General features: G+C 62.2%; 2 protein-coding genes across 4 annotated transcripts; one reads left to right on the top strand and one right to left on the bottom strand.

Moving 5' to 3' along the window:
- Positions 1–202: 202 nt before the first annotated feature.
- On the bottom strand, positions 203–4,505 carry LOC127024969 (uncharacterized). Its single transcript, XM_050909716.1, is given in 16 exon segments — positions 203–609; positions 729–935; positions 1,068–1,276; positions 1,491–1,580; positions 1,770–1,906; positions 2,076–2,161; positions 2,311–2,535; positions 2,615–2,718; positions 2,799–2,956; positions 3,048–3,139; positions 3,213–3,383; positions 3,536–3,695; positions 3,836–3,996; positions 4,065–4,321; positions 4,324–4,384; positions 4,386–4,505. Coding segments are annotated over 16 exon segments (2,526 nt in total). The 3' UTR covers positions 203–321.
- Positions 4,506–7,400: 2,895 nt separating this feature from the next.
- Positions 7,401–13,915, top strand: TRAPPC3 (trafficking protein particle complex subunit 3). Of its 3 annotated transcripts, XM_050909955.1 has the most exons (6): positions 7,413–7,454; positions 9,380–9,427; positions 10,568–10,665; positions 10,894–10,993; positions 11,248–11,430; positions 12,127–13,915. In XM_050909955.1, exons 1-6 carry the CDS (start codon positions 7,413–7,415, stop codon positions 12,244–12,246), a joined length of 591 nt encoding a protein of 196 aa, XP_050765912.1. In that variant the 3' UTR covers positions 12,247–13,915. The 3 variants fall into 3 exon arrangements, with proteins under 3 accessions (XP_050765913.1, XP_050765912.1, XP_050765914.1); XM_050909956.1 differs by lacking the exon at positions 9,380–9,427 and having other exon boundaries at positions 7,401–7,454; XM_050909957.1 differs by lacking the exons at positions 9,380–9,427; positions 10,568–10,665; positions 10,894–10,993.
- Positions 13,916–22,181: the final 8,266 nt, after the last annotated feature.

The raw sequence follows: 22,181 nt of genomic DNA, 5'->3' as shown, positions 1-22,181 counted from the left end.
ACACGTGGGTCTGGGCGGCCGCTGGCCCTCGGCCGGCATGGGGCACGGGCAGAGTGTGGGGCTGCAGCGGCACCCCAGGGTGGGACAGGGACAGGGAGGAGGGCGAAAGCCCCGGGCAGGGCCACTGCCGTCCTGCTGCGGGGACGCACCCAGCCCTGTGCTGGGGGAACGGGAGGGGAGGCCCCACACAGCCGCCGCGGAGCAGCACCCAGTACTTTATTGCAAGCCAGACAACCGCACTCCCCGCGGCACACAGGATGCTGCGCACCCCTTCCCTCCACCAGCACCCCGGGCTGCCCGGCCCCGTGGCCGCCCCCACCTCTAGCACCCGCGCAGGGGCCGGGCTGCGCCGGTGACGGTGAACCGTGCGCTCAGCACCTCTGAGGGTGCCCGTGTCTGCTGGCCTGGCTGCTGCCCACCAGCAAAGAGGGTGAAGGTGCCGGGCTCGAGGCGCCAGTCCTGTGCCCAGACGGCGCGCTGCTCGGCCGCCACCTGGAAGATCAGCTTGGTCTCCCGGCCAGCCGGCACGGCCACACGGTGGAAAGCGACCAGCTGCCAGCGGGGCACCGGCACGGACGACTGCTCCCACCGCAGGTACAGCTGCACCACCTGCGTGGAGGGACGGGAGTCGGTGCTGACGGGACCCCCCAGCTGTCCCCCTGGCAGAGGGGACCCCGGCGACATCTGTACCCCCTACGGCCACATCAGTGCGGAGCGGCCGTGCTCACCTCCTCACCATCCCGCTGCCCCGTGTTCTCCAGCACCACGGACACGGAGAGGTTGGCACAGATGGGCAGCGCTGGGGGGCTCAGCACCAGGTCCCGGTACTGGAAGGTGGTGTAGGACAGCCCGTAGCCGAAGGGGTAGAGTGGGGCCTCCTGCCCGTAGTACCGGTACGTCCGCCCCTCCATGGTGTAGTTCTCCATCGGTGGCACCTGTGGGACACAGGGCCGGTGGAGCGGGGCAGGGCTGGGTGGGCATGGTCAAGCATCAGCCCCGCGTCCCACGGCTCCCTGGCCACCGAGGCAGGGGAGGGCTATGGGTGCCGCCGGCTGCCCCGGCCTTACCTGGTGCATGCCCGCAGGCCACGTGGCCGGCAGCCTGCCGGCCGGGTTGGCCCCCGCCTCGCCCAGCAGGACCCTGGCGATGGCGAGGCCAGCGGCCTGGGCAGGGAAGAAGCACGCCAGGATGGCCCCCACGCCCTCGTGCGCCTGCGCCCAGCTCACGTCCAGGGGCCCCGCGTTGAACAGCAGCAGGATGACGGGGCGCCCGGCGGCTGCAGGGAGACGGCTGTCACCAAGAGCCCCGTACCAGCGCTGCTCAAGATGGCTCCGGGCTGCCCCGTGGATGGGGAACGCCTCAGGGGGGCTGTGGTTCCCCTCCCTGCGCCTCCACCCGCTCTGGGCTGGCCCCGACCCCCGGGACACCAGCCAGCCCCCAGGTGCCGGCACTCTGCCCCAGCCGGGAGCCGAGCCCCGCAGAGCCCCTACCTGCCTGCACGACGTCCTGCAGCAGCTCCAGCTGGTGGCCTGGCAGGGACAGGTCCCTCCGGTCCTTTGCCTCTGTCTCCACATCTGTCCCTGCGTGGGGACAGCCAAAGGACAGCCCCTTACAGCCCGCCTGGAGCACCGCGGACAGATGGGGCAGAGGGGCACCGACCGCCTCGGGGGGCCTATGGGGACCTGTTCCTTTCCCGGAGCCACCCCGGTTCTGGGGCGCTCCCCCTGCCCACGCAGTGCCCACCCAGCACCCTCCCCGCGCCCACCTACCTGTCCCCAGGCAGACCACCACCACGTCGGCTGCCGCTGCCGCACCCACCACCTCTGCCCGCGAGTACTGATGGCACTGCGGCTCACGGCAGCCTGCCGCAAAGCTGACGTTGGCCGGCAGTGTCTCCAGCCCCCTCCTGCACCAGGGAAGAGGAGAGGGCACAGGGGCTGCTGTGCCCCAGGGTCGGGGCACCTTGGGGATGCCTCCCCTCGCCCCAGACCCCAGCGAAGGGTCGAGCGGCTCCAGCAGCAGACCCGGGCAGTGCCCAGGACCAGGGGATGGACGGCAGCACCGTGCTGTCTCACCGGGGAGTGTAGATGTACCGCGGCTCCGGAACTGGCGCGTAGTCCCCAAACAGCACCCGGGGGTTGTCAGCGAAGGGACCCACCACCTGTGGAGGGCAGAGGGGTGAGGGTGGGCACCGGCAGCCCCGTGCCACGCAGCCTGCAGCTCTCCAAAGGAGGGGACACCTGCGTGCCCAGGGTACAGAGCCAGCAGCCCCTGGGTCACCGTATCCCCGCCTCCGAGCGCGGTGCTCACCGCGAGGCGCTTGCCGGGCAGGTCCCGGGCCCGGAGGGGCAGCGTCCCCCGTGCATTCTTCAGCAGCACAAAGCTCTTGACAGCAGCTTCCAGCGAGAGGTTGCGGTGCTCGGGGCTCTGCACGGCGCTCAGGTCCAGGGTGCTGTAGGGGTTCATGGCCGGGGGGTCGAACTCCCCCAGCCGCATCCGCGTGTAGAAGAGGGGCCGGACCCGGTCGCGCAGCATCTGCGAAGACCCCGACACCAAAACCTCGGTTGTGCTTGGCGGGGGCAGCCCTGGCTCCCTGCCCGTGTCCCCGGCTCACCTGCAGCGTGATGTTGCCCATGGCCAGAGCCTGCGGGATGTGCATGAAGACGTTGTTCCTCATGCCGTAGGAGAGCTCCAGGTTGCAGCCGGCGTTCATTGAGGCTGCCGTGCCGGAGAGAAGGGAAACCGCCCGTCACGGCTGCGTGATGCCTGGGGACCCCGCGCCCGTCCCGCAAGCTCACCGACCGCCGTCTCCAGGAAGGTGCGCGTGTAGTGGTGCCCCAGCATGATGAGTTCCAGGGCCCCCTCGTCGCTCACCACGTAGCCCTCGAACCCCCACTCGCCGCGCAGGATGTCCGTCAGCAGCTTCTTGTTGGCGCAGGCGGGAACGCCGTTGATCCTGTCGGAGAGGGGATGGGGCAGCCCGGCCGGCCGGGCACCGGCCACCCCGCAGGCAGCCGAGCCCAGGCAGCCCCCGCCGCGCTCAGTACCTGTTGTAGCTGCACATGAAGCTGTAGGAGCCGGCGCGCACGCAGGCCTGGAACTGGGGCAGGAAGGTGGTGCGCCAGTCCCGCTCCAGCACCTGCAAGTGCAGCGGCAGAGAGGGGTCAGCGCCCGGGGGGCCGCCCGCCGTCCCACGGCCCCGCCGCGCTCACCTTGGCATCGAAGCTGAGCCTGGAGACGGGGATGTTCTCGGGGCCCCCGTGCACGCTGAAGTGCTTGCAGCCGGCGCTGGCCTTGATGTAACGGGGGTGCTGGCCCTGCAGCCCCTGCACGAAGCTGCGGGCCAGCTCCCCGCTCAGGAACGGGTCCTCCCCGTAGGTCTCCTGGCCGAGGCGCGGGCGGGTCACCGCCGGGACGCCCGGCCCCGCACCCCCGCAGCCAGGGCCCCACGGAGCCGCTGCCACCCTCCGGCCGGTCGGCCACGGTCCTGCGTGGCCTGATCCCGGCCTGGGGTGACCCTCCCCAATGCTGGCACCTGGTTCCTGCCCCACAGCGGGTGCCTCATGATGTTCAGGACGGGGCTGAAGCAGCTGAGCCCCGTGTGGTCACCGTAGCGGCCGGCGGCGGCAAAGTCGTTGTGCTTGGCTCTCACCTCGGTGGCGGTGGCGTTGGCCACCCGGTAGATGAGCTCGGGGCTGCGGGGCGAGCACGGGGGTGTCGGGGGTGTGCGGGCGAGGCAGGGGGACCCGTCTCCTGGGGCCACGTCCCGCATCCCCGGGTGCATCCCCGAGCGCTCGGTCCCGCGGGGACCCCTCCCCGGTGCCGGTACCGGTACCTGAAGGCGGCGGCGAGCCCCAGCGCCTGGGGGAAAGCCGTGGCCCAGCCGGGCGCCTCCGCGTCGCCCCGCAGACACTCCGTGTTCCAGTTGTAGGGCGCGATGCCCAGCCGCGGGACGGGGGGCGCGGGGCCGTTCCCCATCGCCCCCCCCCTCGCCACCTGCGGGCCAGCGGCGCTGAGCGGGGGGGTCCCGGGGCCGCCCCCGCCGCCGCCCGCCGCCCCCTCACCTGCAGCACCAGCTCGGCGGGGCTCAGCCGGCCCAGCAGGTCGTCGAGGCGGCGGTGCCAGGGCAGCGCCGGGTCCTGGAAGGGGAAGAGGGGCCGTGCCCCCCCCGGCCCGGCGCCCAGCGCCGCGCACAGCAGCACGGCGGCGGCCCGGAGCCCCGCCAGCCCCGCCACGGCCGCTCCCGGGGCCGCCGCGTTCCGCCGGGCGGGCGGAGGGGTGGCTCGGCGCGGCATGGCACGGCTCGGTTCCCGGGCTCGGCCCGTCCCGTCCCGGTGCTCCGAGGCCACGGGCGATGGGCGCGGCGGGGCGGGGTGCGCTGCAGCCCGGCCCTGCGCCCGCCGGACGGGGCGGAACGGGGCGGGACGGGGACGGGAACGGGGTCGGGGAGGGTCCCGGGGCGCTGCCAGGCCCCGGCCACGCTCCCCGCTGCCCCGGGAAGGCATCAGAAAGCGGCGGCGCCGGAGGAGCGCCAGCCGCCTTCCCCCCGAACGAGCAACCAGACCCCGTGCATCGGGGTCTGTATTTGGGGGGCGGCAAGTCCCGGCCGGCGGCACCGGGGCACCGTGCAACGTGCAGCCAGGCCCTGGCTCCCGTTCCCTGGCTCCGCCGCCGTGGCAGGTCGCGGCGTTTCGGTTCCCACCGGCCCCGAGCAACGTGCAGCCAGGCCCTGGCTCCCGTTCCCTGGCTCCGCCGCCGTGGCAGGTCGCGGCGTTTCGGTTCCCACCGGCCCTGAGCACCTCCCGGCGCGGGCCCGTCTGCGAGCGGGAATCGGCAGAGGCACCCGGCACAGCCAGACCGGTTCCCGGGGACACCCCGGCTGCAGCGGGGCTGCCCACGGCTCCGGTGCTGCCGGCAGTGGAGCTGGCAGGGCCCGGCCCCGGCTCGGGGCTGGGGGGCAGAAGTTGTCCCACCGCTGCTCCTGCCCCGGACCTGGGACCCGGGGCAACGAGGAGAAGGGCCTTCGTTAGCACGCTGTGCTTTAACGAGAGCCACGGAGCGCGATGCCAGCGCAGGTCCCCTGCGTGCCCGCCAGTGCCCGGCCAGCTCAGCACGGCGGGACATTGCCCAGGGACCCGTGCGGTGACCGGGGACATGGTACCTCCGGTGGGCACCTGCGCACGGGAGCAGCCGCGGTGGCCGTGGTTGCACTCTCGGTGCCCGGGGGCCGAGGCTGCTGGCCCTCCCGGCCGTGCTGCCCAAGTCCCACACGTGCAGCCTGGGGACACAGCGCGGGGCTGGGTGGTGGCTCCGGCGTGAACACGCTGGTGGGGCTGCAGCCGGACCCGGCACGTGTCCCGAGGCCCGGCCAGGCGACTCCCCAGCCGGCGAGGGCCGGTGCTGTGTGACCCGGGCAGCCCCCGGGCACACGGCGATGTTTGCTCTGCGGCTTTCTCACACGGCTGCTCCCACAAGACAAACGGCACCGTGACGGCCAGGGTTTGGCTTGGCACCAGGCAGCCCGGGCCCGCGGAGACCTGTGTCTCCACAGGGGTGAGTTTGGTGGCCACCTGGCTTAGGGGGCTCGTGCCCACTCCAGCCTCGTGGCCGTGGGGTTGTGCAGTGTGTGCTGCGGGGTCTCCGCTGCCCCCACCTTTGCGCTCCCCTGGATGTAGCTCCCCAGCTGGGAGATGCACGGGGGGTGAGAGGAGAGCACGAAACGGCCATTTGCCCGCCGGTGCTGGGATGGGACTGGGAGCAGGAGGGGATCCGGCGTTCGCAGGCTGCTCCCCCACGCTTTAGGGCTGGGAGATGGGGGAGCACAGACACCTCAGCACCTCGCTGGCACCGTGTCCCGCTCCTGCCAGGGATGGAGGTGACGCTGGCAGTTCCCCAGCCTGGATCGACCACGCCAAGAGCTGGTATCAGGGCTAGGGGCTCGCAGCCCGCCGGCAGCCGAGCGAGCCCAGGCTGCGCCGTCCTGGGGACGTAGCCATGTAAGGCAATGCCAGCAGGTCGGCCGCAGCCGGTGAGAGCCCGGCTGGCCCCCGCGCTCCCAGCACTGCTGCTCGGCGGTGACAGCGAGCGATCACCCAGTTGCTGGATTCCTGAGCAGCCGGCGGGGGGGTCCTGCTAACGGCTCCCTCTGCGCCCGGAGCACATCCTCCCACCCGGCACGCAGCCCCCATCGCACCGCCCCGGCTGGAGCCGCCCTTGAGCACGGGTCAGCAACCAGCACTCGCTCAGCAACGTGTCTAGAACAGAGACATACCCGGATAAATAAATAACTGCCAGGCAGCGTCCATCCCGGAGCAGAGGCCGGTGCTCGGGTGGCCGCACTGGCTGGGGAGGGTCAGGGGGGGCTCAGTTGCTCCGGTAAATATTTACTGCAGTTGCAGAGAGCCCCAGGCCGGGCTGATTTCTGTGACGCCCCTGTCCTCTGCCATATTTCCCCATGGCCGCGTTTCTCAGGCGTGTCAGACGTGGAAACCCTGCACCGAGCAGCTCCCACTCCCACACCGAGCTGCAGCCCGAGGCTCTGAGCCGGCCCTGCCCTGCCAGCCCAGGGCTCGCTCCGTTCACCCCGGGGGACGCCGGCTGCCCTTGCCCCAGGAACCAGCTTCTGCCAAGACACCGGGGCCGGCGGCTGAGCAGGGAGCGGGGCAGCGCGGGAGCAAAGCGAAAGCAGGACCCGCCGGCCCGGGCGGGGAACCTTTCCCCTGGGCAGGCCCTTGCTTTGCCAACGGCCCTTTCCGTGAGGAGTTATTCATCCAGCGAAAACCCTCATTGCCATCACCGGGGCCGGGCCTCTGCAGCAGCCACCGGGCACCCGCGGGCCTTGCTGGAGGCCGGGCAGGGCCCGGCTGCCGTCCCGCCTTCACCTGGGACCGGTCGCAGAGAGCAGCACCGCAGCTCACCGCCCCCCGGCCGGGCAGGGGTCACCCGCTCCCGGCAAGCACCGAGGGCCGGGGGGGCTCGGGGGCAAGGCTCACAGCGGCCCCGGGGCGGGCGGGCCCGGCCCGGCCCCGTTGGCGGCGGAGAGACCGGGCCCGGCGGGCGGAGGCGCCCCCTGCCGGCGCGGGCCCGGCCCTCGCCCCGCCCACCCCACCGCCTGCCGGGAGCGGCGGTCACATGACCCTCCCGGCACGCCGGGATTTGTAGGCGCCTCGCCGTCACGTGCAGCAGGGCACGCCGGGAAGGGTAGCCCCGCCCTCGCCTGCCGTGACGGCGCGCGTGCGCACAGGGAGGCCGCGTTGCACTCTGGGGCGCGTAGTTCAGCGGCGCGGCCGTGACGGGGCCGGCAGCGCGGCGCGGACTGCGAGTCCCGTCGTGCCCCGCGGCGCGGTGCGGTGCGGTGTGGGAGGCGGCCGGGCCGGGCCGGGCCGGGCCGGGGACGCAGCGGGCCGGGCAGGATGTCGCGCCAGGCCGGCCGCGGCACCGAGAGCAAGAAAATGGTAACGGCGGGGCCGCGGCGCCTGAGGGGCCGGGCGGACCCCGGCGGGGCCCCTGCGCCGCCCGCCCGCGGGGGCAGGCCTGGCGGGCCCGGGGCAGGTCGGCCGCGGGGCGCCCCGCTGCCGGCGGCGATCGCAGGGTGCGGGCCCGGGGCGGGGGTGCCGGAGGAGGCGGAGGTCCAGCCCGGCGCGGCCCGGCCCGGCTATCGGGTCGAGGCCCGCGGCAGTGCCCGGCTCTGCCCGCCCGCCGCTGGGCCGCGCTGCCCGCCTCGGTTCGCGGGGTGGGCTCGGCGGGACCTGCCCCTCCGCCGGCACCGCCCGCCCCTCTCCGGGCCGTCACCGGCGGGCGGGCGGGCGGCTGCAGCGCGGGCACCGGTTGCCCCCTTCCTCCGCCTTTCCCGCCCGCCCCCGGAGGCCCGAGGCGCTCGTCAGCGGTGCGGAGCGGAGGGCGCTGCGCGACCCGCCGGCGGGAGCCGAGGAGCCCCCCGCAGCCCTAGAAGGGGCTCGGCCTAAAGCGTCCCGTACCCGCAGCCGTTCCTAACGGGAGCTCCCGTCACCTGCACGGCCGGGCAGGGAGTGCCCGGTGCTGCGGGGCCGGACAGCCGACTGCCGTGTGTGGGGATCAGAGATCAGGCAGGAGCGGGACACTTCTGTTTCTGGAAGCGTTACAGTCAAAGCGCAAACGCTTTTCTTGCGTCTCTCTCTTTTTCTCCTCTCTAACCCGATTCCGTGTTATCAGTCCAGCTGAACTGGGAAATGAGAGATGCAGAGCAAAACTACAGAGCTGAGGTCTGATTCTGGGTCAAGACGGATCGAATTAGTTCAATTCTGATGCAATGTCGGTATTTGAAAGCAAGTAATAAAACCAAAAATCTGTTTTTTCTCCCTCTTTGGCCATGTTGACGGGCAGGTTCAGGCTCAGCGGAGGACGGGCAGCTGCCCGCTCCTGCCTGCTCTGCACCCCATGAGGAATTATCTTCTAGGGATTCAACTCCTTAAATACAATGATTTTTATTTAAGGAATTGGTGTTACTTCATTAGGATTCTGACATTTTTGTAGCCACAGAACGGTTATATGGTGTTGAGGCTATACACGAGCCTGCAATACGAAAAAATATAAATAGTGGAAGAAGTATTAGGGACTTTAATTCCATTAGATGGACTGAAAATGAAGAGTTCATCTACAAATATGAATTTAGAAGTTTGCCTTGTTATAACGCTTTAAAGTTACCCGAATAGCAGCGTTGCAGGTGAGAACTATGACCAGCACGGGGCTTGCACACTTTGGGGCTGGTAACAGTAGGTGACAGCTTCATGGCTTTACACGGTAAATGACGACATCTTGGACTGGTAACACCCGGATTTCCTCCATCCATTCACCCCCTACTCTCTCCAGCTGCCAAGTGCTGTCTTTACTAAAATTACTGAAATCCTTAATAATAGCGTAACCTTTTTTGCATGTTTGTTAAATTCTCTGCCAAATGTCTGACTCTGCCCGTTGAGCTAAAGGAGACTTCCACCTTGTCGGTCGCTCTTGACTGATGTGAACCTGCGCAACCTTTATCCTTCCAAGGTGAAAGCAGAATTGTAAGTAAAAAAAAAAAAGCAAAGAATATGTCAATTCTTTAGATCTAAAATTGGGCAAAAGTACCAAGGAGCCCGACTGGTTCTTTTCACGTGCTTAAAGCCTTTTGGTAGCTAATTGCTGTTGACCTCGTGAATTACCATGACAAGGTGGAATTCCCTCTGTCTTCTAACAAACCCAGTTTCTATTTGTTGAATGTTGGCGTTTGGGAGTGATTCCTCCCTGTGTTTGTCTTGGCTTTGTGTAAACTTGTTCAGAATGAGGTGCGTTCAGTGTTGTCACTTAACTCTGATGTTGTCTCTTTTCCCTTCCTTTCTGCCTGCCTGCTGCTTTCATTCTGTAGTATTGGTATTTGCCATTCATTTCACCTTCTGCATCTATGCATCTCATGGTAGGTGATAGGCTTTTAATCCAAGATTAGACTCTGTAATGTTTCTGAATGCTAAAACTGAAAGCAGAAATAAATTGTGATGGTTTATTTGTTCCTGAAAACACTTCCTGCAGGTTCTGTGAAAAGCTAAAGCCTATTGTAGCTTTTTGTTTTGCAGCCTTTAATGACTGTGTTAATCACCGGTGCGGCTTAATGGCTCCCAAGAAAATGCACTTTGACATAGTTGCTTCAGGTTGAGGATGGTGATGGTGGTGGCTGGGAGAGGAGACCTCTTCCCTTGGTGTTTAATGCAGGTCTGGCAACCGGGCAAAGAAAGCCCAAGTAACTTTGATCCTAGCCAGGCACAGAAAGCGGATGTGCACAGCGCAGATCTGCTGAGCTGACCTGAAACTGTCCTTGCTGTTCCTCTTCTGGGTCTGAGGAGCTGATTTTAATGTGTGAAGCAAATTACCTGCCTAGGTAACTTTCTAGGGACCAGATGAGTCTTGTTTTTTCTTGGTAGCAGAATGTAATAAATCTGTGACTGGACGAGCATTTTTTGTCCTGTTGAAAGGACCAGAAACGGAGCCTAACGACTGTTGCCCATTTGCAGCGTGTTTATGAAACACGGGTAACAGAGGGCACTTTGAGCCAGTTTGCACCTCTGGGTCAGCGGTTGAAATAAATTCAGGCCCCTGGCAACTGCACGTTTAGCCATCCAGGAGGTGGTCGGTAGCGCACCAAAGGACCTGGAGGTGTCATTCCAGTTCTCTGGGGATGTGCTTGTTGAAGCAGAGAGATGCTAACTGGCAGCTGAGAGAGTTGCTAAGAATGGCTGCAGAGTGTGAGCAGCCTCCCGGCTTGCCTCTTCAGGTCGGATTCAGGACACGTTAATGAGAAATGCTGTGTGTGTGGAGAGAGGGAGAGAAAGAAAGTGCTCAGTCGTTCCTAGTCAAAGAGGATTTCTCTTTCCAAGGAGACTGAAGTTGCTTTGCCAGAATATGACCTGGGATCTCTCCTTATTAACCAGCAAATTCCTTTGAGACAGCAGGTTTCTGTTCCCCCTCTCCGGGCCAGCAGAAGCAGCACTGGACACAGATGCAGCAGTGCTCAGTCAGTTTTCTCTTTGGCTTGTGTTAAATCCCTTTTGCCTCTGTCTAGAACTCGGAGCTCTTCACGCTGACGTACGGCGCTCTGGTCACCCAGCTGTGCAAGGACTACGAGAATGACGAGGACGTCAACAAGCAGCTTGACAAAATGTAAGTGGATCTGCTGCAGCGGAGCCTTGTAGGAGCTTGGCTTCACAGTAGGCACGTCTTTGCGTGCTGCTCTGTGACTAAAAGCCTGGCAGAGGGAATTTTATTTAATACTGATATTTCTCAGATTTAATTTTTTTTCCTCCACTGTCTTCTTTTATAAACGTTGGCTGTCTTTCTAAAGCTACGCTCTTCCCACTCGGTAGCTGTTGCTCTTTGGTACATTCACAGGGGTTACAACATAGGTGTTCGGCTAATAGAAGACTTTCTGGCCCGGTCCAATGTCGGAAGATGCCATGATTTCCGTGAAACTGCAGATGTTATTGCAAAGGTAATCGTCAAAGCACAGCTTTGTCAGGTTTTGCATGTGAGGATAGAGTGTTCGCTACTCACAGGACTGTTCTGAGAGTTTGACTGAGATTTTGGGGAGGAAAAAGAGAGAATTAGACCCCTGACTACTGCTGACTGGTGGGAATTGGGGGAAAGGCTTGGTGTTTTCAAAACCCTTTAGTAATTTTACAAAGATCAAAGCTGTGCTGTTGCTTCATGGGCGCGTTCTTGTTCGTACTCTGTTTGACATAACAGATAGCATTTAAAATGTACCTGGGCATCACTCCGAGCATCACCAACTGGAGTCCTGGAGGCGATGAGTTCTCCCTGATCTTGGAAAATAACCCCTTGGTGGACTTTGTTGAGCTCCCTGACAACCACTCGTCTCTCATCTATTCCAACTTGTTGTGTGGAGTGCTGCGAGGTGCCCTGGAAATGGTGAGCCAACGTCTCTCTTCCAGTGAGATAGATATATGAATAACCAAGGTATCAGCAGATGATACTTTAATGTCTAGCCTGTGTTCGTGACTTCTGTGTTTGCTTTGGACTTGCAATTCGTTCCCAGGAGAAGAGCAGAGCTACAGGAGCGCTCGGCTGCTGTTGCGTATGGCAGCTGTGAGCCCAGAGGTGCTGAGCAAGCCCCTGCATCTCGTGACCCAAGTACAAGCACTAGTATCTCCTTGAATTTTTATGAAGCTTCAAAATCCTCACTTTGTAACTGCTGTGAGCCCTAGCTGGGAATTGGCTGGAACAAGAGAACAGCTGTGTCTCAAACTTAGGAGTCTATTTAGGCTTGATTACCTTGCTTAGCTGAAATTTTTGAGCAACACACATGGAGCAGCAGGACGCGTAGCCCTGAGTGATAGGGTTAATTGGGCTCTGATCTCCGCAGGGAGTCCCGGTTACGCTGTAGGAGGTGCTTTGGCCGAGGTAAGGTGCCCGCTGTCCGATGTGTAGGCCACAATGTACAAGGAGGGCGTGATCTTGAAACATAATGAGTGCTTCCGTCGAGGTCTGCATCGCATGTCATGCCCTCGGAGTCCTTAAGCTGGTGCTTCACGATCAGACGGTTCCTAGAGAAGCTGCTATTATAAGGGAGATCACAGCTCGTCTTTCTCCTCTTCCATCACCTAGGTGCAGATGGCTGTAGATGTAAAATTTGTCCAGGACACACTGAAGGGTGACAGCGTCACAGAAATAAGAATGAAGTTCATCAGGCGGATTGAAGACAATCTTCCGGCTGGTGAAGAGTGAATCGCAGCCCAGTCTCCCTTTGGGACTGGAGGGGACCAGCTGGTTTTGGCCGTTAGCTTTCGTCACAGATCTGTAGGGATATAGCGCTTTCATCACAGATCTGTAGGGATCTAGTGCCCCTGTACATTCAGACTGACTCACTGACTGTTTAAGATGTTGTTATATTCTTCTACTGTTACTTCCATCTTCTGTAGAAGACGATTGTCTAGTTGCTGTTTATTTCACAGGTTCATTCTGAAGCTTTTTCATAAGGTGATGTCTTTTTCGTATTCCCCTGGGGACTCTTTCTACGCGCGGTTTCTAATTGTGACATTTGGTTGTGCGAGAACTACTGCTCAAACTCTGGAAGAGCTCCAGTCTGTTCAAATCTGAATCCATGTTTTATTCCCAGAGTTGCAGACCAAGCTATGAGAGCCCACTGATTTACTGTTAAATGCTGCCCTTAAACAGAGGGGTTTAAAATTCATTCGGAGATAAGCGCATAGTATTTCTGTACACCAAACTGGCTTCCTGCGTTTGATTCTGAAGTTACTAGTAAAATGCGAGCTTGATACCAAGGGGTGATTTGGGAGAGCCGTTTGAGTGCTGGCACCGGCTCGGGGAGGCTCCTTTTCTCGGAGAGCAGTGGCATCATGCAGCGCCGGCAGATCCAGGAGGTCCGTGTGGCCTGGGCCTTTCTGCGGTTTCTCTTCCCCAGCAGTCTCCTGACTCCCCTCTTGGAAGGGGAGGGCGATTAAATTGCAGTGGAGCAGCAGTAAATATTTTAAATGGAGAAAAGGGAAGAGCGGGTAAAATGCCGCCGGTGTTCTACAGCGTGTACAGCCCAGGGGCCGCGTGGCAAGTCCACGGAACGAAAAACAAAACTCAGACTAACGACTGGGAGGTGTTAAATGCATTTCAGCAAGTAGAGTCTGTTCTGTTGGGGCGTATAAACGCTGTGCAGCGTGGAGGTGGTGCTGGGGTATATTCTCGCAGATGTTTAGGCTACAACAGAATTTCCCGTCTTACATAAATTGGCAAGCTTCGGCAGTCTGTAGCACCTGCTGGTCTGTAAAATAAATACACAAAGTAGTGTTATATCTCAAAAAGCAAGATACTGGAAAATCAACTTCCTCTGCCATCCCGTTCAGCCAGCAAATGCAGTCAGACGTTCAGTTCTCAAATCACTTTACATAGCATGAAGGCACAGACCCACAGAGATAAGTAGGAGCTTAAAGTCGATAGCTTACTCACTTCCACAGGAGCTGGCGGCTCAAATACCTTTGTAGGTTTATGCCTGAGTGTAAGGTGAGAGAGAGAAAGCTGCCGCTTGTGCTGCCGTTCATTTAGGTTCTCCGGATGAACGTTGGGTCGTCTGGACTGCGGACGGCTCACCCCGTCCCTTTTTTTGCCCCAATGAGTCCCTTTGGCGGGAGGGTTTGGCTGCCCCGTGTGACGTGTGTCCTGTGAAGGGGCAGTGAGTCGCTGTAAAAGCAGTCGGAGAACGACACGGAGGAACAGTGGCGGCTGGTGGGTTTTGGAGGCAGCGGTGCCACACGGTTGTGTTGCAGAGATGAAAAAGATCCGTCGTTTCTCATCGTTGACGATTATAAATCATTTTAAGGCTGCATTTTAAAAGCAAGCGCATTAAAAGAATCCCGGTGTCAACTCCTTGGTTTCCTCTTGCTTTTTCTTTGGTGACGTGGGTGCTGGTGTGGAGCAGCGGCTGAGCCGGGCTGGCAGGGTGACGGCAGCGCCGCACCAAGAATGTCTGGCTGCTGGCGCGCGTGAAAGCTGCTGCCTGAAGGAAACCTGCCCAGTATTCAGCGCACGGAGGAGTTGTGGCTGGGGGTGGGACTCGGGGGCTGATGGGCAGCGCTGGGAACCCAGACAGTCAATGTTTGCTTGTTTGAGGACTGGCCTTTTTCTGCCCCGGGAACACCCGTGTGGGTCCATTAGCAGGGACTGGCTACCGCCAGGCCACGGCAGCCTGCTGCAGAGCCGAGACGTGCTATTTGTGGTCATTCACAGTGGCAAAAAAACCACCTCAGGAGGCGTCTGTGCCCCCCCTGTGCCACCTCGGCGCCGGGGCTGCTCCATGGCTGCCGTCGGCCACATGGTGCTGCAGCCGGGAGTGGGCAGGCGAGGAATGACAACTGCCGGCTCTCCAGGAGCAGGAACTCGTGCCTCCCTTGCTTGTATAGATGGTGTAAACGCTCCCCGGGAGCCTGCGGTATGAGGGAGCTGCCCCGCAGCGTGCCGGTGGGCATCCCCCCTGCTCTGGGAGGGCACCCTGCAGCCTCGCTCGGCCCCGGGCACTGAGCACCCCCAGGGCTGCGCCCCGGCCACTGCCAGCCCCGAGGACGGGGAAGCAGCAGCTTTTGCAATAAAGTGGCTTTTTCTCTTTGGCTGGAGCTGGCGAGCATCATGTGTCGCCTGCCCAGCCGGCAGCAAGAGCCAAGCCTCGCCAGCCAGAACGGCCCCACGCAGCCCTGACATGCACCCAGCTCCTGAGACAGCCTCCGGGCAGCGGCTGCGCCCGGGGACTGTGTCCCGGAGGGTCTGGGGAGAGGGAGGCCCCGTGTCGTTGCTGACGATGCAGCTGAAAGGGGGTTATTTTGCAACGGTGAGCTCGCACCGGGTCCTTTTCCCTCCTTTGGCAAGCAAGGGAGTGTGCTCGCCCCCGCGGGGAGTGGGTCCTGGGCTCCCGCTGCCAGCCCCCCGGGAATTACGGAGTTGTGCAGTAATTTGCTGGGGCGACTGGGTCAAAACCAGCCCAGACCCTCTGGAAGAACAAAAAGCAAAAATTGCATTAAGTAAATTAAAACTGTCTACTACCGAGTAGCTCATTGTAGACAAGGGAGAATATGCAAAAAGCTCTGTTTGAAACCTACTAAATACTACCATGTGCTGTTTATAGGAAACAAATGGGGAAAGGCATGCTGCATCAATAAAACGCTGAACATGGTTGGAGTTGGACTAAAGCCTTTCCACGGCTCTAGGTTATTGAATACCCTTCACTTTCATGTAGTGCCAGGCCTGACCCCTGGACACATACCGCGAAGGGGAAAGTTGACTTGTGGGAATAATAGACATTCCTGGTGAACGATTTAACCTGGCAGGAAAAGAGGCGACTTTCAGCCTTTCATATCTCTGCGTGGTATTAGAGATGACAATAGCAACAAGTCGAGGGGGGGACGCGGGACACGGGGTGGGAGCACTGCCGGAGAGCAATGCTGCAGGACCCCGGCAGATGGCGGTGCATGGGGAGAGCCCCCCCCCGCGCGGTGCCTGGCCCCTGCCAGCCCACGCTGGGCTCTCGGCCAGCCTGACCACCCCGGACACCCCGTGATGGCAGCAGACGGACTCCGCATCGCCCAGACCCTGGGTGCCAGCCCCAGTGCCGCATCCCAGCCCCATCCCGAGCCTGGGCTCCCGGAGCAATGGGTTGCAGGAGCTTTAGTTGCGGTGGTGCCCGTGGAGGGTGGAAGGAGCTTTTCCAGCCCTTGCCCTCCTCCAGCATCGTTTCCTCCCGCGGGCAAGCAGGACTTTGGCTGGTGCCCTGACGGTGCACACTGGCGGGAGCTGAAGTCCCACGTGTGACTTACCAGGGTCTAGCCTGAGGGTGTAAACCAGTTCACCTCCCCAGTGTGACGACGACCTGGCTGCCACTCCCAGCTTGCCCGGGGTTTGTCGCCTGCTTTGCTGCAGGCTGCCGGCAAGGGCTGTTTGCTGCCGCCCTGCGCTGACCGCATGGCACGGGGCAGCAGAGCTGGCGGCGAGCCCAGCCACAATCCACACCGCCCCGTGCCGACAGCACCCCTCATCCCACTCTCACGCCGGCCTGGAGCCGGGTGGTCCCTTCTCCCCTTGCTGGTGGGAAGCAGAGCTCCCAGCCCCGCCGCTGCCACCTAAACCAGGGGCGGGCAGCAGCCCTGGGCACCGTCCCTTTGCAGACCCCACGGCCCGGCACCCACTGATGGGGCAGGGATGGTGCCGGGAGAGGAGCCTGGATGGGACGGGGGAATCTCTCTGGGAGGGAAGCGTTTCCGGACTGGTGTCCTCATTGCCAGGGCAGCTCCCACAGCTTTCAGCCAGATGTGCTTGGCCGGGGTGCCGGGTGCTCGCTGGGACTGTGCGAAGGATGTTTCACCCACGAGGGTTTGTGTACCGGGGACGGCAGTTCCTCGACAGGGCTGGCACGGTGCTGGCGGCCCCGAGCAGCCAAGGTGCGGGCAGTGCCGGTGGGGACGGGCTGGCACCATCCGCTCACAGCTCAACAAATGGCCCCCTCGAGCCCCCCACGCGTGGGATGCTCAGTCCCAGCCCCTCAGGGTGCTCCAGCCCCGCGTCCCCGAGCGCCCGCTGCAGCCGTGCATTGAAAAACTGTTGGCCGCTGGCAGCACCAGGGCCAGGTGAGAGGATGCTCGGGGTGGGGGTCCCAGCCAGGCACGGATCCGTCCCCACCCCAGGACTCCCAGCTCTGGCCAGCCTGGCCGAGCGTCTGCCTGCGCTTGGCACCACATGGGTACCAAATGAATGGGTTCTCTGCCTGATAACAGTCTGGCAAGTTTGGGTACGTGGATGCTTTTATAAACCTTCCCAGGCCCCTGGGCCAGCTGCAAAGTGCATTCAGCTGACCCGGGAAGCCTGGGCAGCTTGCAGAATCCTTCCCCAAGGCACAGCCATGCTGCAAAACCACTGCCCTGGCCCAAATGTGGTTTCCAAAGCTGGGAATGCCTGCTGGCAGTAGCACTGGGTCAGGGCAGCCCTTTGGTGATGCTCCTTGGCACCCACCCTCATGCAGCATCCCTTGCCGGGGCCGAGGAAGAGGAGGAGGTATCTGCAGTTCCCCTCCTCAGGCCAGGGGACACAAGAGCTGCCGCAGCAGCACTGCTCGGAGCTCTGCCACATTTTGGTGGTGTTCGTTATTTCGGGTGAAGGGAAGGAGGCTTTTATTGTTTTGTGTTTCCTAAGCGGGACAGGCACCCTCCTCCCACGCTCTGCCCAGCTGTGGAGCTGGTCCAGCCCTTTGAAAGTCAACACTGCAGCGAAGGCGTCTGTTAAAGTGCTGGGCAAACGGAAAGGCAATGAGAAACGTCCCCGCTCCCAGGCACAGACTGGCACCGGCAGCACGTGCAGGGATGAGGGGTGCCTGGGGCAGGGACCCTGCATGGGACCCGATTCGTCTCGGTGTCCCCCCTTCCCCCTGCACCCGGTCGGGTCCGTGCTCCCGAGTCACCGCGCGGTGCTTTGTCTCTGTACACGGCTGTTTAGGCAGCGGCACCTCGTGCCAAGCTGTAATGGGAAGGGACAGCCCCGGGCAACGGCGCGACAGTCGCAGGAGAACAGATTGACATCAGCCGAGCCGCGCCGCCGTTCCCAGCCCTGTGCCGCGACCCAGCGAGGATGCTGGTGCTCTCCCGGCCATGAGATGGTCCAGCCGCCCCACCACGCCTCCCATCAGGCAGCCGGCCAAAGACCGTCCTTTCTGCCATTCTCCCTGCGGTTTCGCTGCTCGCGGTTTCTTGTTCCGCTCCACACAACTAAGCCCCAATAATTAAAACCACAGCCGCTATTGTCCTGCCGGCAGCAGCACCGTTCCCCTTCGGAAGCTGTCCTCCGCTGCCCGGCAGTGCAGGACGCGGCACGGGGACACGGTGCCCTGTGGGACCGGGCTCTGTCCGAAAAAGGCGCAGGAGTGCCCGCAGGATGGGGTACGGCCCATGCAGCCGTTTTGCACAACAAACGCTGAAGCCGTAAGCTCGCTGCCATCCCAGAAACGAAGACCCTGGGGAGAGCAGGGGAGCACCAGTCCAGCCTGTCTGACTTTCTACAAAAGATGCAAAATTTCCAAGGGCTGATTACCAAATGCAGCCAGAACTCTGAGAGTCCAGCTCGGGTGGATTTGCCCGGAGGTGGCTTGGGAAGCTGCTGGTCTTCAGCAGCCTTGGCCCGTGACAAGACCTTCAGCTGCGGGCCAGGAAGAGACAGGCATTTTGATGAGAAATGTTTGTTTTCTTTTAAAATAGTTTTAATTGTGGCTTCCAAGGAAGGGAGCTGCTGAAATGGTCTGTGTTTCCCTGAGCCGCAGCAAGCGGGGTTTTTGAAGGGCATCTAACCCATCCCAGGGCAGGAGCTGCTCTCAGCCCATCCCTGCTGCGCCTGGGCTGACTCAGGCTTATGAACCCGGTGATGGAGCTTTCCTCCTCACCCCAGGCAACCCAGCCCCTGCTCAGCTGCCCCCGAGAGCTGCTACTTTCTCGATTAAATCTTTCCTCCAGCAGGTCAAACCTGCAGCGTCCTGTCCTGCAGCAGCGCCCGGGGAGAGTGGCTCGGTTGCTGGTTCCTCCTTTCCCGGTTGTCATTAGCCCGTCTGTTCATCCAGCAACCAGCCGGCCCTGGCAGAGGAGCTGTGAGCCCGGGCCCTGCCAGCATGTGCCGGGGTGCCGGCCGGCCCCGGGAGCCACCTCCTGGTCCTGCACATCTGGGCAGCAGCTGGGGCTGGGCACGTGCAGTGGCACGGTTCTCGGGGGACGCACTTGGGGTGTCCCCTTGGCTGCCGCTAAGGACGGGCTGCGAGGGGCAGCCCTGGGGACCCCCCTTCCCTCCTGTCTCCCCAGCCCTCCGGTACAGGTACTGCCCGGCACGGCCACCACCTCCCCTTGCAGGGTTTGCTGAAGCCCCCAGCGCCCGGGCAGCCCTAGCTCCGAGCTGTGGGATGCTAAAGGTTGCTCAGCTGCTGGCACGGGCTCAGCACATCCACGTGCTCAGCTTCTGAGTCCCGCTGCCTACGGGTGACCTTCCCCGAGCCCTGCGGAGCCCGGCACCGCTGGGTTTGGGGGGTTGTATTTAAAGCACTTGGCACCAGCCCCCACCACACCAGCCCTGCCACCATCGGCACTGCAGCGGCACAGGCGGCACCAACCGGGTGCCACGCCGCAGCCCATCCCCACCGTGGCGAGCCGCTCGCCATGAGCAGGACCAAATGGGATGCCTGGATGGCAGGGAACGGGCTGCAGCTGAGGTTTCCAAGCGGTTAAGTTAATAGAGAGAGGAGCAAAATGATTTGAAAATTTAAAACCAATCCCCTCCCCAAACGAAGTAAAGCCCCAGACTTTCATCTCAGCCCCAGGATCCTGTTGGCTTCTCCCTGCCCATCACACGCGGGCAGCCGAGACGTGGGAGCTCACTCGGGGAAAGCGCTTGCCAGAACAATGTCTCTTTTTCCAGAAAAAAAAATATTGATTTTGTTTCAATTAGTGCTAGCACTGACATCCAAGAGCTCGGAGAGAAGTCGCCGGGCACAGGGCTGGCTCTGCCCCAGGCTGCGGCTCCACATCCCCGTCCCAATGCCGGGCACAGAGCTCCCCACAGCCACCCCATGCCCCGGCTGGAGCCAGTGTCTTGCCCCAGGGCTGGTGCTGGCACCGCAGCCTCTTGCCCAAGCTCCCCAGCCGTTATTGCTCCCCCAGGTCCCGCAGCGGTGAGCCATTGCTGGGAAGGCGCTTGAGCAAGATGCTACCGAGGAGCCGGAGGGGTGTCCCTCACAGAGGGGAGAAACCCAGCGGCTTCCTCGAGCACGGAGCACCAAAACGACCCGGCAGGACCTCTGCCTGCCCGGTGCGGAGGAGCCTGGAGGGAGCAAAGAGGCGATGGGGGCTGCTCTGGGCTCCTGCATCCCCGAGCTCCTGCATCCCCTTACCCCAGGCTCCAGCATCCCCCTACCCAGCACTCCTGCATCCCCCGAGCTCCTGCATCCCCTTACCCCAGGCTCCAGCATCCCCCTGCCCTGCCCTCCTGCATCCTCCAGGCTCCAGCGTCCCAGCCGGGCAGGGCACAGGGAGCCATGTCGTGGGTGCTGGCTGGCCAGGAGCCGGGGATCAAAGCATTAACCGGGACAGCCGGCCAGGGAGCGGAGCCCAAGGAATGAGGAAGCCGAGGAGCGGGTACCCGTAGTGGAAACTGCTTGGCACGGGCTGTGGAAAATGGAGGCCTAGAGAAATGTGACAGCAGGCTGGACTGGCTGGGAGTACCACACAGGCGTATTTAAGCCTTCAAGCCTGCCATTGTTCTCCCCTAATTATTCCCACTCCCTGAGTATTACACCCCATAATTCAGGAAAGCTGAGTAATGGAAGAAACAACAGCAATTTTAATCTCTCAGTACCGGTGGTCTCTACCAAAAAAATGCTTTCAAAAGCTCTGTGGTTGCGACTTCCTCAGTTTGGTGGGCAGCGGAGGGGAGGGAGAGCACGGCCACCGGCCCACGGGTGCTCGGCCGAGACTGGAAGCAAGGAGGGGAGCGGGGACAGGACCAGAACCTTCCTCCGAGTGATGGGAGAGGAGCAGGAGGAACACGCCGGGTGCCGGGAGCATCCCTGCCAGGTACCGTGTGAGCCCCGCGCTGGCAGCCGGGCTGGCTTTGGGGTGATGCCGGCTGGGGGCAGCCCCTCGCCCCCCTGCACCGGGGGACCCCGGTCGGCACAGCGGCTGCTGGGGAGGACCAGAGCTGGGCAAGGCACCCGCCTCGCACCACCGGCACTTTATCTTCTGCTCTCGGCTAAACCACAGAGAAGAGAACTGGGCGTCAGTTTTTGGTCAAAACATGTTTTCCTTAATGGGAACTGGCTTTCAGAAAAGGAAATTCTGATCTCCCTAGAAATGCTCTTGCTTTTCGAGAAAAGCCACTGTGGGTTTGTTCCTTGAGGAGCAAGCTTTGGGTAAACACGCTCCCGATCCTGCGAGGAACGAGACCAGGACTTAGAACTGGCAGCACCCGGGTGCTCTGGAGGAGCCCATGCAGGCAGGAGGGACCCCCAGCCCTGCCCTTGCCCCTCTGCCCGCTCCAGCACCCCCCACCAGATCCAGGCACCTCCACCTTCCCACCAGCCCTGCTCCCACCATGGCTCTGAGCACGAGTAAGGGGAGCGGTGGGTTAAAACGAGCCTCCTGGCTAATTTAGCATCACTTGCCCATCAGTTCTCGGGGAGCGGGGAAGGGAGGACGGGCAGCAGCGCCTGCAATGGGGCCAGAACACGTGCACCGAGCGCAGCTCTCCCGTGCCGCACCACACTGCCCTGGGTGGGAAGTGAAGCACCATGTGCAGGGACCGGGCATCCCTCAGGAGCATCCTGCTGCCGGGGCATCCGCCAGCCTCCCGGGCACATGCTGCTGGGGGGCAGCCATCGCCTCCATCCATCCCTCCCTCCTCAGCTCCGAGCCGCAGTAAAATCACCAAAACAAGCGCAGGTCTGCCCTGCCCCAGCTTTCTGCAGACACAGCAGCTAACCTGTAATAAATTACACCGACCATTTTCCCCTCCCGTTTGAAGTTTCAGCAATAGGAACGCGCAGGCCAAGTAAATAGCGAACTAGCTCACCCAGCCAGGCAGCGAGTTGCCGTACCGAGGAGCCCATCGCAGCCCACGGCAGGGATTGCGCCGGGAGCCGAGGGGACGGAGCCAGTGGTTTTGAGACATGGTTTAGCATCACTTCTCAGCAGCGGATCTACAGTTTTGGCTACACAATGCTCAGCTCCCTGTTATGTTTAGCAAAGCTTTGCTGGAGGTCACATCCTTGCCCCAGGTACAAGCTGGGGTGATGGCTCTGCTGCAGCATCCCTTGGAGCCACATGACAAGCCACCAGCCCTGGGGGACAGGTCACCCTGCAGCCACCCGTTAGGGTTAACCCTAATGACACACAGCTCAACCTGCCGCATCCTCGAGCGCTGCCCCTTGGCGTGTCCCAAAGGCCCCCAAGGTCCCCGAGCATCGCAGGCGAGGTGGGACGGGGTGGCCCGAAGGTGGCCGTGCTGGCAGGGCGCGCTGCCTCTGTGTGGTCTGCAGCCATCTGGATGTACTTACAGCAATACTGCAGCAATTGCGAAAAGATCAAAAATCTTCAGGCCAACCTTGATTCCCATTGCATTTTTTGCATTTTTGAGGACTCGAGTCT

Source organism: Gymnogyps californianus, chromosome 22 (assembly GCF_018139145.2).
Source record: "Gymnogyps californianus isolate 813 chromosome 22, ASM1813914v2, whole genome shotgun sequence".
Classification (NCBI taxonomy): domain Eukaryota; kingdom Metazoa; phylum Chordata; class Aves; order Accipitriformes; family Cathartidae; genus Gymnogyps; species Gymnogyps californianus.
The sequence above is the reverse complement of the archived record's forward strand: the minus strand, read 5'-3'. Positions and strand labels throughout refer to the sequence as shown.